The sequence below is a fragment of the Cotesia glomerata genome, linkage group LG3 (genome assembly GCF_020080835.1).
Source record: "Cotesia glomerata isolate CgM1 linkage group LG3, MPM_Cglom_v2.3, whole genome shotgun sequence".
Taxonomy (NCBI): domain Eukaryota; kingdom Metazoa; phylum Arthropoda; class Insecta; order Hymenoptera; family Braconidae; genus Cotesia; species Cotesia glomerata.
The window spans coordinates 10,101,008-10,117,737 of record NC_058160.1 but is presented as its reverse complement, the minus strand read 5'-3'; the positions used below and the strand labels follow the sequence as shown (position 1 = coordinate 10,117,737).

The 16,730-nt window shown below is 30.7% G+C and overlaps 1 protein-coding gene across 1 annotated transcript in view; it reads right to left on the bottom strand.

Moving 5' to 3' along the window:
• Positions 1-218: 218 nt before the first annotated feature.
• Positions 219-16,730, bottom strand: part of LOC123260390 — a 30,137-nt gene continuing 13,625 nt past the window's right edge. Inside the window, exons 2-4 of the mRNA XM_044721462.1 lie at positions 1,463-1,586; positions 541-836; positions 219-475 (exon numbers count right to left, since the gene is read on the bottom strand). Coding sequence (XP_044577397.1) covers positions 340-475; positions 541-836; positions 1,463-1,586 — 556 coding nt within the window. The 3' untranslated portion in view covers positions 219-339. The remainder of the gene's footprint in view (positions 476-540; positions 837-1,462; positions 1,587-16,730) is intronic.

Genomic DNA, 16,730 nt, shown 5'->3' with positions numbered 1-16,730 from the left:
AATATTTACATTTACATTAATCAACAAGAGTGCAATACGATTGTCAGGATAAATTGTTTGTTGTGAAATCAAATAGCGGATGAACAAGAGCTTTTCAAAAATCCCTTAACAAATCAATCATATATGTATACCGATGCATGCAATATATATATATATATATATATATATATATATATATATATATATATATATATATATATATATATATATATAAATTTTTTCGACAGAGAAATAAAAGTAAAAAATATAAAATAAAAAATAAAAATCATAAAGAGAGACAGGGAGAAGGGAGGAGTGATCGAGTGATAGAGAGGGCTTAACACTGCTCGTTGTTGAATTTTACACGAGGATTCCAATCAAGTCCAAGAGCCCCACGGGACAATTCCAATGGTATTTTGTGCAGTTTCTAGTTTGTCCGATTAGTTCAGCCTCGACAATGTCCTGCGGCAAATTCTCCTGTTGAGAAGTCGACGGTCTGGAAAGTCATTTCAAATAAACCCATTTATTATTTATAGTATAAATATTTAGAAAATTACTCACGTTAATATGACATTAATGATGTCGCCGATAACTCCATTGTCGCTTAAATCGAATTTAAGAGTCTCGCATATTGATCGCAATAAACAAGACCTCCCGGAAAATCCAAAACTCTTCAATTTATTTTCCATAGTCTGATAAATTGTTTTACGATCTATTGATCGCTTGCGTCTCAGGCCCTCGCTCCAAGGTGCGAACACCGTCGAGTTTTCCGGCAAAGAGTAAGTCGCTTCAAAAAAGTACGACACTGATACGGATTTACTCGGGTCTGGTAGAGGTACCGCTAGTGCAAAAAAAATCTAACACATTTTTATCAATTAATTAATAATATTTAAATAAAAATTAAATTAGACCCAAATTTTTGATAAATATTTACAAGTGGGGTCAACCATTTTCATTTTCATTTTTTTGAACGAAATTTCTATTTGATTTTATTGATATATATTTTTTTTTTTTAAAAATGAACAAATTAAAAAAAAAGTTGATTATCACGATTTTAACTAATTTTACAAATTTTCATAGAAAGATAGATTTTTTAGAAAATTGTGATATTCAACTTTTTTTTTAAATTGTTTGTTTTTTTATGTACTTTTAAAAAAAAAAATATATCAAAAACATCAACAAAAGATAAAATATAAATTTTATCCAAAAACATGAGAGCCAAAATTTTTTCCAAATTTTGAAGGCAAGAAAGCTACCGAAATCTTTATTTTTTTCTTTCACGACATTTTTTTATCATAAATGCACCGTAAAAACAAGCCGAATCAAAAACAAAAAATTTGAAATTGTTATTTACCTCGTTATGGCCCAAAATGGGATTGACCCCACTTGTAAATTATTACCAAATTTTTATTAAGTAAAAAAATAAAAAATTTCCAAATGTCTGCTAATTTTATTAAAAGAACTTATTTTTGGTCCAACTTACCCCCATGTTACTGGACTCCGGATAAGAAAGTGCGCGGATTGGTCGGTGGAGGATTTTGGCAAAGTCAGAATTTTTTTGTTCATAAATGCATAGCGCAGCTATTATTTCACTGGCAAATAGTAGACTGTAAAAAATAAAATAATATAATTGGAATGAGTTTAAAGTATAAATGTTTTTGGTTTTTAAAGCTCTAGCGGATCCATTCGGTCTGGATATCTCGAATCAGGGGCTTATCTACTTACTCCTTGAACTCTTGAAAAGAGCTATAGATGTGAAAGTACAAATAGAAGATACAAGGACCAGAATATAGTCCCATATAGTACAAGTACAAGTAGTTCAAGTAGAATATAAAAATATATATATATATATATATATATATATATATATATATATATATATATATATATATATATATATATATATATATTAGACTGCGTCAGAATAAAAAAACTTTTTTTTTTTTTTGAGTAAATACATCTAAGAATTTTCTTTGTTAGACCAAAAAAAACCTCCTAAAAGATAAGCTTCATATCTTGAAAATTGAGCTAGCGCATGAGGGGGTCCCCTTTCCCATTTAAAATACATTGAAAAAAAACTTTTTTTTGTATTTTCATTGTAAATCGTCAAAAAATTTTTTTTTGCAAATTTCCCTTTTCGTTATCCCTTTGCAAATTTTCCTTTCCCTTTGGCGCTCAAATTTTGACACAATTTTTTTTTCGTAACTCTAAACGAAATTTTGATATGGGACCGAAAAAAAAAAATCTTCGATTTATTTGGCACAGTCTAATATATATATATATATATATATATATATATATATATATATATATATATATATATATATATATATATATATATATATTAGGGTGGGCCAAAAATAGTATATTACACACCTGTGGCAAGAAAATGAGAAATGTCTCAGAACACATATATGTTGCCCGAGGCGAAGCCGAGGTCGACATATATGTGATCTGAGATATTTATTATTTTCTTGCCACAGGTGTGTAATATACTATTTCTTACTACGCCGGTCGAAAGTACGGGGTTCCTGCTGCGATTTCTCGGCAGAAAGCCCCGCTTTGATACCGTGGTTGAGTCGCGCATGCGCTCTACGACGGGGAGCCGAAATAATGAATTCATGCACTGACAACGAGACACGAGGTGGCAGAAAGTCTGAAAATCGGTAGTCGCGCTCTCTTTATAACTTATGTTTATAAGCCTAACCTTACTTGTGATTGTTATGAATGTATCTGTTTTGTTAGGTGTCAATGATTTTAGGTTAAAACTAAGTTAATTATAGATAATAAATATTTATTTTAATGAAATAAGACTTTTTTAATATTTAAATTACATAAAGAAACGAGAAATATTTTTAATTCTGACAGATATTCTCAAATAAATAAATTAATTATTGAACAAATAATTATTTGAAAAAATACACTGATAGAAGGGTTTATTTGTATTAAAAAATATTTGTTAATAGTTAACAAACTATTTATTAGAGACCACTTTTTAGTATTAAACAAATATTTCTTAGTATTTAAAATGATTTGTTTGTATTTAATAAATCTGATATTCATTTATTAAATATTAATAAATCTTTTTAAATACTAAGAAATATTTGTTAAGGACTAAAAAGTGGTCTCTAATAAATGACTTGTTAAATATTAACAAATATTTTTAACTATAAACAAATCCTTCTATCAGTGTACACAAACAAATTTTTTTCTTAATTTTTTTTTCTATGCATTTTACGATTATTATTTCATTTTTCTGTTTTTTTTTATTCTCAAAATCAGAGTTAATTTATAATATATTTATAACTTTAAATTTATTAACCCGTCAGCACTCACGTGAACCTTCGGGTAATCTTTACTCTCGTGATGAGAGTTTCGCTCACGCTCTATGCGCATGCGTCTAACATTTCGCGCGCTTGAGTACTTTTTTAAATCTATGATTTTCAACCTCTACATAATTGTTAAATCACTTGTATTTACGTAAGATGTTGAAAATGAAATAATTACCTGATTAGGAAAGAAATAATTTTGATTATTCGAATAAATATAATTACCTGAAAAATAAATAATAAAAATTATAGTAAATAATTTCTCAAATTACTAATTGCAGTAAATTTATTGGTTGTTAAAATTTGTACATTTTAAATGTTAGTATTAATTTGTTTTCTTTTATAAGATTTTAAATCCGTAGATTTCAGTAGACTTATACTAGTTAAAATCAAATGACTATTAATCTAATACAATTATTTAGATTGTTACAACAATCTATCACATCGATTCATAAGCTTAATTTAATGACTAATCATTATCACAGCTCATGGTGTCAATTACAAAAATCCTTTTGCTATATTAAAAATATATAATAACAATAATAATAGTACTTAATTTTTGAAAAATTCAGTCAGTAGATTCAGTTAACTGTTTTTCACAGTTCATACAGTAAAATGCAGTGTGTTCATTACATATCAATGAAGAACAGTGGCTGCACTTTTTTTTTGTTTTACGATTTTTTCGGCGCGGACAGAATGAACAATATCCATTACTTGTCCCATCCTCTTGAGTATTTTCTTCAGTGACAGCATCAGACTTCAATTTTGTAATTCTTGAAATTATTTGACGAAGCTCGATGGTCAATCTTGGCTCTTTAAGCCGATCAAGAAGATGCGATTGAATTAAATCGAACGCAAGCTTTTTTAAAAATTCACGGCGAGTCATGTTAGCGTTTGCATTTTTATCAGCTGATTTGTTGTTATTGTAAATTATTTGCGCATTTATACCAGATATATTTAAAAAAGCATAAAAGATAACCATTGGCCAACGATTGGTCTCTCGAGCTGTTGAATAATTTCCTTTCAGTTCATCAACTGTATCAACTCCTCCTTTTGTAGAATTATAAAAAGTTATCATTTCTGGCTTTGTTTTTGGTCCAGATTCAGCATCTATCTCCGGTGAGTGATGCATAGTTGATAAAACAAGGACATTTTTATTTTTCCTCGGAACATATGATACCAAAGTACAATTACTAGAAAATAAAAATTCACTACTAGCAACTGCTCTTTTTTTAATATTCAAAAACTTTTGAGGAAGCTCTTTTTTATTTTTACGGATTGTCCCCACTATTGTGGTTCGATGATTTTGTAACAAGTCTTGAGCGAGAGGTATTGAAGTAAAATAATTGTCCATTGTTATATTGCGACCTGTATTTAGAACTGGTACACTCAATCTTTTGACAACATCGAAAGCGCTATTTGATAATTTATAAGGACCTTCTGGTTGTTTGCCAGCATAAATTTCCATTTTTAATGTGTAAAATGTCCTTGAATCAACTAAAGCATAAATTTTGATGCCATACTTTGCAGGTTTATTAGCTATATACTGGCGAAATTTACAGCGACCCCGAAAACTTTCTAACATTTCATCAATAGTCAGAAATTCGCCTGGTGTGTATAGCTTTTGACACCTTTCTATAAAATCATCACTAAATTTTCTTATCGGAGCTAAATTATCCAGTTTTTTACGTTCCTCTCGAGTGTTTATGTCATCAAATCGTAACGCGGTTAGCAATAAGTAAAATCGTTTCATACTCATTACAGCTCGAAATATGTCAGGCGCTGTTCCATCAGAGCACCACAATTCCCGTAAATTTAAGTGTGACCCATGTTTCAAACCAATCAAAAACAATAACCCGATCATAGCATAAATCTCATTGATGTTGGTAGCATGAATATCTGTTTCTCGCTGGTATGACCTTTCTGTCCGTAATTTTTCTAAATAAATATTCGTACATGATACGATTTCTTGCACGGTTGGTAATGGAAAAAATAATTTCCAAATATCCAGAATAGTGTGTAAATCTTTAGCCGAACCTTTTACGCCTGGAAGATGTGTAATAATATTTGCTTTAGACGTTCTCACTCGTTGATTAGGTGGATTGAGTTCCCATCTAGTTAAATTGTCTTTCCCAAGTACATATTTAGAACTATTATTATTATTTTCATCTTCAGATCCATCAGTATCCTCAAAACTTTCGGATTGCGATTGCTCAGTGTCTGTATCATGTTGTCTGACTTCATCATCATCGTCAGCATTCGTTTCAGTATCAGATTCTTCATCGTCATCAAGTTGAAGTAAATTTAAAATGTCTTTGTCAATTTCATCTGTTTCTTTTTTTCCGATATCATTTGATATCTTTTTTGATGATCGCAAATTATACAATGAATTCATGATGATCTGCAAATAGATAAATAAATAATTCACCATGATTAATTTAACTATAATTAAGTTATAAAAAATAATTTTAAAAAATATTGAAACTTAATGAATTTTATATAAACGAGTTAATTAGTCTAAATAATAATTTTAATAAACTCTAAAAATTTAGGTTATCTACAGATAAACAGTGTTTTCAATATAACCTTTAATAATAGTATATAATTACTTACATTCATACATCTGCGTTACATCAACTTATTATTATTATTAATAAATAATTATTTATTATTATTATCACATAACTAATAAACATAAATATTCTAAGCGTCTATGTTATTGCACTTGTAACGGAAGATAAGTTTAAAAGTTACGAAGTATACCGAGTGCGGCCGAACAGCTATACACGTACGAAGGAACACGCACCGGCCCGAACGTTACCGAAAATAAATTTTTTTTCGTTACACCTATAATCCCGTGATGAGAAGAATGCTCACAATTTCCGAAGCGCATGAGAAAAATATTTTTTTATAAATTATATATAATATTGAGGGATTTCAAAAGTTCATAATTTGAAAGTAGATAAAATTACTCGAAGGTAGAAAAAATTTCATCTACCCTTTCCATTTGAAAAAAAAGAGTTATCGATGTTTTAAATCGAGCGTGAGCAAAATGCTCATAACGTGAGTGCTGACGGGTTAAATTAAATTAAGATCTTTTCTCAAAAGAAAGTAGTAATATGATAGATTATAAATTAATATCTTTATTGACAGGTGTATTTGATGCCATCTTTATTGACAGGTACTATCTTTATTGACAGGTGTATCATTCGAATATTCGATTCGAAATTCGATTCGAATTCGAGGCGAATAATTCGTAAACTCGAATATTCGCACACCCCTACTTTTTAGTGTTAAACAAATATTTCTTAGTATTTAAAATGATTTGTTTGTATTTAATAAATTTGATATTCATTTATTAAATATTAAAAGTCTTTTTAAATACTAAAAAATATTTGTTAAGGACTAAAAAGTGGTCTCTAATAAATGATTTGTTAAATCTTAACAAATATTTTTAACTATAAACAAATCCTTCTATCAGTGTATTAATATTAAGAGGTGACTCATTGTGATTTTTGATTTCCTATTTAAATAACATGAGAGTTTTTGTTGTTTTTTGTTTGGATTTTTGATGCACTCGAACGAATGAATTTCTTGTAAAAATCAATAAATATTCTTGTAGGAAATTTAACGATCTACAAAAAAGGTTTGATATAATTTTTTCTGCCCTCCGGCCGGAAAGTGGCAACTTTCTGGCCGCTGCGCTAAACAAAGTTGCCACATTCCGGCTACGTCGAGCAGAAAAATAGTATACACACCTTGGCCAGTAAATAAGAAAGCCTCAGATCACATGTTTGTCAACCTCGGCTTCGCCTCGGCCAACAATTACATGTGATCTGAGACTTTTCTTATTTTACTGGCCTAGGTATGTAATATACTATTTGCTAAGTTGACTCGTTTAAAAGTTATTCGAGGTTAATGTCCAACCTCAAATAGTTTAGGATAATCTTTACAATTTCTTATACTCTATCACAAAATAATGACTCAAAAACATAAAATATCTCAGTTTTCGTAACTCTTATCAAGTGTTTTTTGATAAAACAATCAAATTTTTACAAAATATCGATAATCGTAAGAAAAATCGATATTTTTATTCCTAATTAAACAAAAATAACTCGGAACTGTACTTTAGCTGAGTAATGACTTGAAAAAATTAATCATTCCCTGAAAAATTAATAAGTGCTTTATTTGCACTTGACTATTAGTTAATGTAAAATATTAAAAATCATGTTTCAATAATTTTTTAATTGTAATAAAACTGTTCATTTTATAACTTGCCATTTTTTTATTCTCAAAATAAAACTAAATTTTTTTTTGTTACAATTGGGAAATTTTTGCCTGTGATTTTTAACTACTTGCAATAAATTTTGCAACTGTTCTTTATTTATGGTTAGACATTTATTATACTTGTCTATTAATGCAACTTCCCTTTCTGCTACACCATTGACAACGCTGAGACGTTTTAATGACAGATTCTCTTGATAGCTCTCATCCTGTGTCCAAAATAAACCGATCAAACGAGCTCGCCGAAGGCGAGCGAAGTTCGATCGATATTATGCGAAGACGTCTCGTTCGAAGATGATTACAGATGTAGTAGCGTCAGCTATGTCCAAATCCACAACTTTCAGAGTTTAAACTTTTAAAATTCTCAGTGCTGCCACCCTCGTCCGTGGCGCTCTGTACTACCTACTTACCTCATATATTTTAGAGTTTTTTAATTTATAATTAAAGATTAAGGAAATTTAGTTCATCGTCTAATTTCAGAAGATGATTACGGGTAAGGGGTATGATTTGTTTTACTTACATGAAAAAACAAAAAACAAAATTTTTTTTTTTTTTTTTTTTTTTGTGTGTGGTGGGAAGTAATCATCTTCGAACGAGACGTCTTCGCATAATATCGATCGAACTTCGCTCGCCTTCGGCGAGCTCGTTTGATCGGTTTATTATGCTACGACGTCTCGTTCTCGATGATTACAGATGTAGATATTCAGAGATATTTAATTTCCTTTCTCTTTAATTTTCTTTTTTTTTTTTTTTTTTTGGTGTAAGTACGAGAAAGAACTCATTTATTTATTTCTTTTAATTTTATTTATGGAAGCATGCGAAATTTAAGTAAGTCAAATATTTATGTAAAAACACTTCGTGCAAATGAATCATTCGATTCTTGAATGGGCCTATTATAAAATCTGGCAAAGACGGATGATTGCTTAGACCATCCCGCAGTCCGTCTAATCGTGTCGATGTCAATCCCCCGAGCATTTGCTTTTGAAACCGCAGCGTGTTTAGCACTGTACGCGCTGAACTGAGTCGTATCGACTCCAGCCTTCTTCAGAAAGTCTTTTACCCAATGGCTAAGTGTTTGAGCGCCTACAGCCTTATGTGGTTTAACAGTAGAGATAAACAGAGTTTTACTGTTTCCCCTTAACTTTTTAGTCATTTCCAAATATTTTAAGAGAGATCCAGCGACACATATTTTTTGTTTTCCGGCAAAAAACGGTAGAGTTAAATCTGGTTGAAAACCACCCGGCTTTGATGTTTTGATTAATTCAGGGATTTTTATATTAATGGCAGAAGCAGATATTTTTATATTGTCGATGGTAATTAGAGCCATAGTTTGTAGCCGTTGAGCTGTTGCGAGGATCATGAGTGTGACTGTCTTTTGTGACAATTCTTTAATCTTTAAGTCTGATGTCTCTGGAACAGATTCTATGTATTGAAGGACGCAATCAACATTCCATGTTGTTGTATATTTCGCTCTAGTGGGACGGTTCTTAAAAACACCACGCATAAAGCGGGTTATTAATTTTTTATTTGACAGATCTTGTTGCGTAATAAGGGCTATAGCCGCTTTGTCGGAATTAAGTGTGCCATACTTATAACCCAAATTGAACCTCATCGTAAGAAACTCAACTATCTTGACCTCATCGGCATTATAGATATTATAATTCTCTTCTTTCGTAAATAACCACCAGGCTTTTAGAGAAGATTCATACTGTTTCAAAGTAGACTTTGTGACAGAATCTACAATAATGTTAACTGCTTCCGGCGAGAGTCCTTGATTTAAATATTTTTGCCTGATAAGTACGCCGCTACCAGGGAAAGCGTCTTTGCCAGTGGATGTGTTTTGGATCTACAAGGAGACAATAATAGATGATTATTAGGTTTTAATATAATAGGTGGTTCTCTGAGCAACGACTTAAGTAGAGGAAACCATGGCTGACTAGGCCAGTTTGGTACTACGATCACTCCCTCAGTTCTGTCAGTAATTAATTTTTTAATCACTGCAGTGATTAAAGCGAATGGAGGAAAGGCGTACACTTTTTCATTTCCCCAGGATATTGTAAATGCATCTACTTTGAAGGACTCCGGGTTAGGAAATCTAGAGCAAAACTTTTTCACCTTCCGGTTCTCATATGTTGCAAATAAGTCTATCGTGAAAGAGCCAAATTTTTTAAGAATTAAATTAAATGCCCTATTCGATAATTCCCACTCCGTGTCAATATTTGTAATTCTGGAAGCTGCATCGGCTTGAAAATTTTCTTTTGAGGAAATATAACTAGCAAAAATCCAAATTTTCCTATGCTCACACCAGTCCCAAATTTCCTTCGCTAAATTACTCAACTTTGGAAACTGAACACTGCCTGCTCTATTAATATAAGCTATGGCTGTAGTGTTATCTATTCTTAGGAGTATCTCACAGTTTTTTAAGTTATTCGCGAATGATTTGAGGGCATGGAAAGCAGCTAAGAGTTCTAAGAAGTTTATATTGTATCTAAGATGATTGGAATTCCACCAGCCATGGGCTGATTTTCCATCACAGAAAGCCCCCCACCCTGTTAAGGATGCGTCTGATGAAATTTCCATAATATATTTTGCAGTTCTTATCGGATTTTTGCCAATTTGACTATTTATTCCCCACCAAATCAAGTCCTTTTCCAGATAAGGCTTAACTACCATATTACCGTCATAGTCTCCATCATTTACCATTAGGTCTAAAAATTTTTGACGTTCTAATTTTTTACAATGAGACAGTCCGTAAGCAACAGCTGGGCAGGCTGCATTAAGAGTACCCAATAAAATAGCAAATTTTCTAATTTTACACACTGTCCCTATTTTAAATTCAGCAATAAGATTTTTAATATGCTCCTTTTTTACATCTGTTAATTCGATAGAATAGTCAACCGAATTTACTATAAAACCGAGAAATTTGCATTGTTGTGCAGGAATTAGACTACTTTTCTTATTATTTGTGACAAAACCAAGTTTTTGTAAGAAATTTTTTGCCCATAGAACTCTTTCTCGACAGATGTCATAAGATTTCGCTATGAAGAATATGTCATCAAGATAGATTGCTGACAAGAATCCCTTTTCTCTCAGAAAATTCATAACCGGTTTCATCAATTTGGTGAAAATATAAGGACTTATAGATAAGCCAAAAGGAAGGCACTTGAATTGGTACATTTGATTTTGGAAAATAAACCTTAAATATTTTCTACTACTTTTCGCAACTGGTACGAGAAGGTAAGCATCTTTAAGGTCTATAGACGCCATGAAGTCATTTAACATTAGGAGATTTTTAACAGTCCTAATATCTTCCATCTTAAAATGAGGAGCTGAAAGAAATCCATTTAGATTTTTTAAGTTTAGTATAAATCTATGAGAACCATCCGGTTTTTTAACCAGGAAATAAGTCGAAATAAATTGGTTCTCGACAGGATAACATTTTTCTATAGCCTTTTTATTGAGAAGTTTGTCGACTTCTATTTCAATCAGCCTTTCCTCATTTTTTGACCAAATTCGTTGCTCAGGAACAGTATTTTGGTGTGGAATATTCTGGAAACGGATTGAATATCCATCCAAACATGATAATATAAAATTATCTGTTGTTATATTTTCCCATTCTTTTTTGAAAAAATATAACCTACCACCTATAGGTAGCTCTCTTACCTCTGTTACTTCTTCGACGATTCCTTGGAGTCCCGGCTCTTTTCCCGAGATGATGTTGGATTTCTGCGGTTCTGAGTTCTCGATTTGAAGCGCGAAAATCTCCGATGGTTCACTGGGCCCGTCTGTCTGTATTGAGAAGACGGGCCTTTCCAGTTTCCCTGGGCCTGAGAACTCGGAAACTGTCTTTTAGGAGTTTTTTCTGAGCCCTTCAAACTTTGACAGGCACTTTCAATAGTTTTGGCTTCTTTAATTTGATCTGCCAATTTATCACCATAAAGCCACTCTTCTGAGTGGATCGAATCTACCAGTGTCTTCACACTCTTTTTCATAACTGGTGTAATATATGCTTTTCTAGCTGCTGAATGCTGATGAAAAGTTTCAGCTAGTAATTTCCCAGTATCGCTGAGGCACTCCAAGAGCTTTAGCTCATCGACTTCCTCCTCCGGATCTTTAAGGAGTAGTGAGATAGCAGATCCAACTGCAATAATTGCTGTTCCCACGTATTCCTGAATTTGCACAAAATGCTGGTCTCTTTTCTTGGTTACTTCCGCCAGAGCTCCCACAATCTCTAGATTTATTTTAGGAGGTTCAGTATATAGCTCTCCTTTTCTCACATATTTTTAAGTAAATTCTTTTTACTTCATCAGAAAGCCCCTCTTTTATCCAAGTGTTCCAGCGGTTTTTTATTTCTGCGTGGAGCTCAACTGAATTATCCAACTTAACATTAGGATCCTCTCCCAAAATTTCTAGTACCTCCGAACCTAATGTCGATCCATCCTTTTGGGGTTCTTCATCTTGCACCTTGGTTGGGGAACTAACCGGGATTTCAACTACTTCGTCAGGCAAAGTATCTTGCTCTCCATCCTTCTTGGATGTTAATTGTTCGTCAGATTTTTGCTCTATAAAAATCAAAGAGAAATTTTGGTGTAAATAAAACTCTTGACACGTATTGTGAAGGTTTTAGTCACTATTTATGCAGCAAGTTACTACGTTTGTTTATGACTTTTTCTCAAGGAAAAAACAATCAAAGAAAAGTTCGTATTGAACTTGAGCTATTTGCTCCTTGACTTATTGTCTAGTCGCCTTCGTTAGGCTTGCGTTAGTCGTATTGACAAAACACAAAATGCATATAAATACAAAAAAAAAATTTTTTTTTTTTTTTTTTTTTTTTTTATTGAAAAAAAAAATTAATTAATTATTTGCTTACTGCATTATAAGAATCTTACCTGGAGTTGAATCTTTTTGATTATTCTCCTGGACTTTATTAGTTGTCTGTCTAGCAAGTGACTCGACAATTTTTGTAAGGTTATCCAGTTGCGTCTGCATATTTTGCCATTTTCTATCTTCACGTTCACGTTTTCGATCACTTGATCTGGATCGTGAACGTTTTCTTTTCTTGTCTTTCGACATTGTTTTTTATTAAAATTTATTTAAATAATAATATTTTAATAAGCTGTTATATTCTCGATGTTGTTGTTTGGACACAACGAAACTATATGAGGTAAGTAGGTAGTACAGAGCGCCACGGACGAGGGTGGCAGCACTGAGAATTTTAAAAGTTTAAACTCTGAAAGTTGTGGATTTGGACATAGCTGACGCTACTACATCTGTAATCATCGAGAACGAGACGTCGTAGCATAATTCAACATTTTTGTTCATGAAATCAGTAGGTAAATCAATAGCAGAAATAGAAGTTGCATTAATAGAAGAGTGTTATTTAAATGGGAAATCAAAAATCACAATGAGTCACCTCTTAATATTAATATTAAGGGCTAAAACTTTACCAAAATTTTTTTTTCGTCATCTTGGACGATATTTTCATAGTAGCTAAAAAAAAAAAATTAAAAGTTTTTTTTGGCCCACCCTTATTTATATATATTAGGGTGGCGCAAAAAAACCGACTATTTTTTTTTTTGAGTTTCGAGTGAAAAAATGTTAGTTTTTGATGTTTTAAAAGCCCTCACCAAAGGACAGATCAAAAAAAAATTTTTAAGAGGTCACTCCAAATTTTTTAAAATTTCAAAAATCGAAATATTTTTTTTTTAATTTTTTTTCTCGTTACGGTATAATTTTATAGACTAAAAAAAAATGAGATTCTGAAAATTTCAGTTCAAAATTTAAATTTCGAAAGGTCGCTCATAATTTTTTTATTTTTCTTTAATTAGTCATATCGCCGACTTTAACTGTTGGGAGTGGTACTGTGGGGTTTGTTTGGTTTGTAAAAATTTCAACCTACGCGGCAAGGGTCAAATCTCAACCAAGCTGGTTTCTAAGACCAGCTTGGGATTCGAATTCACGCTTGGAAGTTTATTAAATAAAATTATTAAATTAAAAAAAATTATTTTTTCCATATTGTGCTTGATTTTTAGTTCATCTCGTGATGTATTTTTATCGATTATGGTATTAAATAAAAGAAAAAAATTTGTGGAATTTTAATTTAAATAGTAAAAGGCCGCTCGAAAAAATCTAAACTAATGCACTAATAAATTGAAAAAAATTATGAGCAACCTTTCAAAATTTAAATTTTGAACTGAAATTTTCAGAAACTTATTTTTTTTTAGTCTATAAAATTATACCGTAACGAGAAAAAAAATAAAAAAAAAAAAAATTCGATTTTTGAATTTTAAAAAAATCTGGAGCGACATCTTAAAATTTTTTTTTTAAGCTGTCCTTTGGAGAGAGCTCTTAAAACATCAAAAACTAACATTTTTTCACTCGACTCAAAAAAAAAAAATAGTCGGTTTTTTTGCGCCACCCTAATATATATATATATATATATATATATATATATATATATATATATATATATATATATATATATATATATATATATTAGGGTGGTTCATTTCCGCAAAATTTTTTTTTCTTTTCGGTGCTCATGCAAAATATTAATCTACATTTAGAAAAAAAAATTCTTACCAAGTTTGAGCTCTAAATAATAATTTTAAGTACTTACAATAAAAATTTAAAGTTTTACTATTTAAAATGCATGTAAAAAATTTTTTTTTTTTTTTCAAATTTCTAATGCTTACCCGGCTTTTACAATATTGCAAATCGGTTTGATGGACCTTGTGGGGAATTTCACGCTCTTCAAATAGCCTTAGAGTTTTTTTGTGTAACTCGCACTGGTTTACCGGTGGGAGTCGTCAAAGTACAGTTTTTGAAAAAAATATATTTTCTTTTAATTTTTCGAGCAAACTGCCAAAAGTAGGAAGAAAAAAAGGACTGACTCATAAAAAAAAGTTATCCAACCAATATTTAATGAATTTACAGCCATTTTTATACCGGAAAACGTAAGAAATTGATAAATACTAACTCATAATGTTATTTAGAATTATTTTTTCTATTTATTACCATTATATTTCCCTACACTAAGAATTTTTTTAAAATCATTATGATTTTTTACTCATAATGAATACAAAAACAACACAAATTAATAAAAAAACTACAAGAATAAAATTGTAACATAGATCTTGCAATTTTTCAACATGTCTGTCGTTTACCAAAAAAATAAAAATGAAGATTATATAATTTTTTGTAATAAAATTCCAAAATTAGCAAAAAATTTAATTTTTTTCATTGTCAACTTTATTCACGCCAACTTTGTATAAGTAGAAATCATTCCTTGAAAAATTGCACCAAGCAGTCTCGAGATGGCATATTCTAACCTTGCTCTAGTTAATTAGCATGATATTACCGTCTCTATTGTCTTTGTTGACAAATTTCATCCTTTATGGCATACCTAACCTCAAAATAATTTTCTCATTATTTGTTGTATTAAGTGATTAATCAGAGAATAAATTGACGCTGATACTAAGACAGAATAAGCCAATTTTTTAATAAACTATATTCAAATTACTATTTTAATATCAATTTTTTGCTGTCACCTGTGTTTAATGGTATATATCGTATTTAAATTAGTTCTTGATATTCTTCAGTATTTATTTGATTACATTTCATTAACTTTCTAACCTAACTATTGTTCATTATGACTGAAGTAATTGGTAATAGGACATATAACTATTTAGTTGGCTTTCAAATTAAAGAATTTAATTGTTATAAATTACCTACTTATCGTGACGTTATCAATTTATTTATGTATAATCATTTGACGATAAAATTGACTATACGTATCAGTACTACCGAAGCTATCGATGAATTAGAGGCTATGTGGGATAAAATTGGAATTCCCACGACACTAAAACGAAATAGTATTCGGAAATTTGAAAAGTTTTCTGACGATTACAAAGACATTAAGAAACGAAAATCTCTTAACAATCTCTCAGACAATCAAAAGCACAAAGTGGAAAATTTCGTTAATCAATTGAACAAATTAGTCGATATTGCTGATAATAGTGAAGTTGAGAATGTTCCAAGTGATTTACAATTATTTTTAGAAGAATGTCGACAAAATGATGGCAATAAATGTTTACCATTAATATCTAAGTTAAACGAAAATGCAATAGTACTTTCTGATCAATGAGTTTTGCAAGATATACAGGATGAAATACAAGATGAAAATAACAACATTGAATTTAGTAAGTATAGAATTCTATTCACACTGATGATTGACTTGTCATTTCTGCATTCATAATAATGAATTTATCCTATTGTCATATTAAATTCCACACTTTTTGTCATTCATTTAGAAAAAGTTTAGAATTTTATTTTTGTTAAATAGACAAGTTAAAATATGACATCGGTACTGAAGATGTTATAATTAAAGATATCCTGGACGAAAAAAAAATACTCTACTACCCTTCATCGAAGATCATCTACAGGTAAAAATATTGTACAGTTTTTTACTAATGGAAAAAATTATTGCTAACACTGTAAATCCAAGTGTTTCAACAAAACACACAAAGTGTTTTGTTCCTATCGTGAAGTATTGTAGTCACTTTTAAAACACTTTCATCTGTTTTAATTTCCCATGTTAAATGTCCATTTGTAGTCACTTTTAAAACACTTCGATTTACAGTGAAGTTGTGCTTTGTTTCTCTCACTGAGTAAACAATTTTCATATTTTAATATTAACTACATTTCATTTTTTACAGAATCGAACTTCAAGAGATGACTATCATGAACTTTTGACGTTGAGCTACATTTTTTTAGGAGGTGTACCAAACAAAGGTATAAAATTTAGAGCTCCTGGTGCTATGCACCATGCTCGTTGGCTATCGAAAGCTATCTATAGTTTAAAAATATATATGTTCAGAGAACAATTTCACGTCAACCCTTCAGAATTGTTAGCTTTACGAGAAGTTTGCTTATTTATTGTTTTTTTTTATGTTGAAGCATGGTTCGTAGCAACAAGTGCTATTGAAGCTCCGTATCATGACAAAACTATTTCAAAATTTATTAGAGTATAAAAAAGATCACCCAAAAGTTGCAGAAGCTGCTTTAGAGAAACTTTCCAAGCATTTGTGGTACTTAAACGAGAATCTTACAGGCTTGGCGCTTTTTGATCAAAAACTA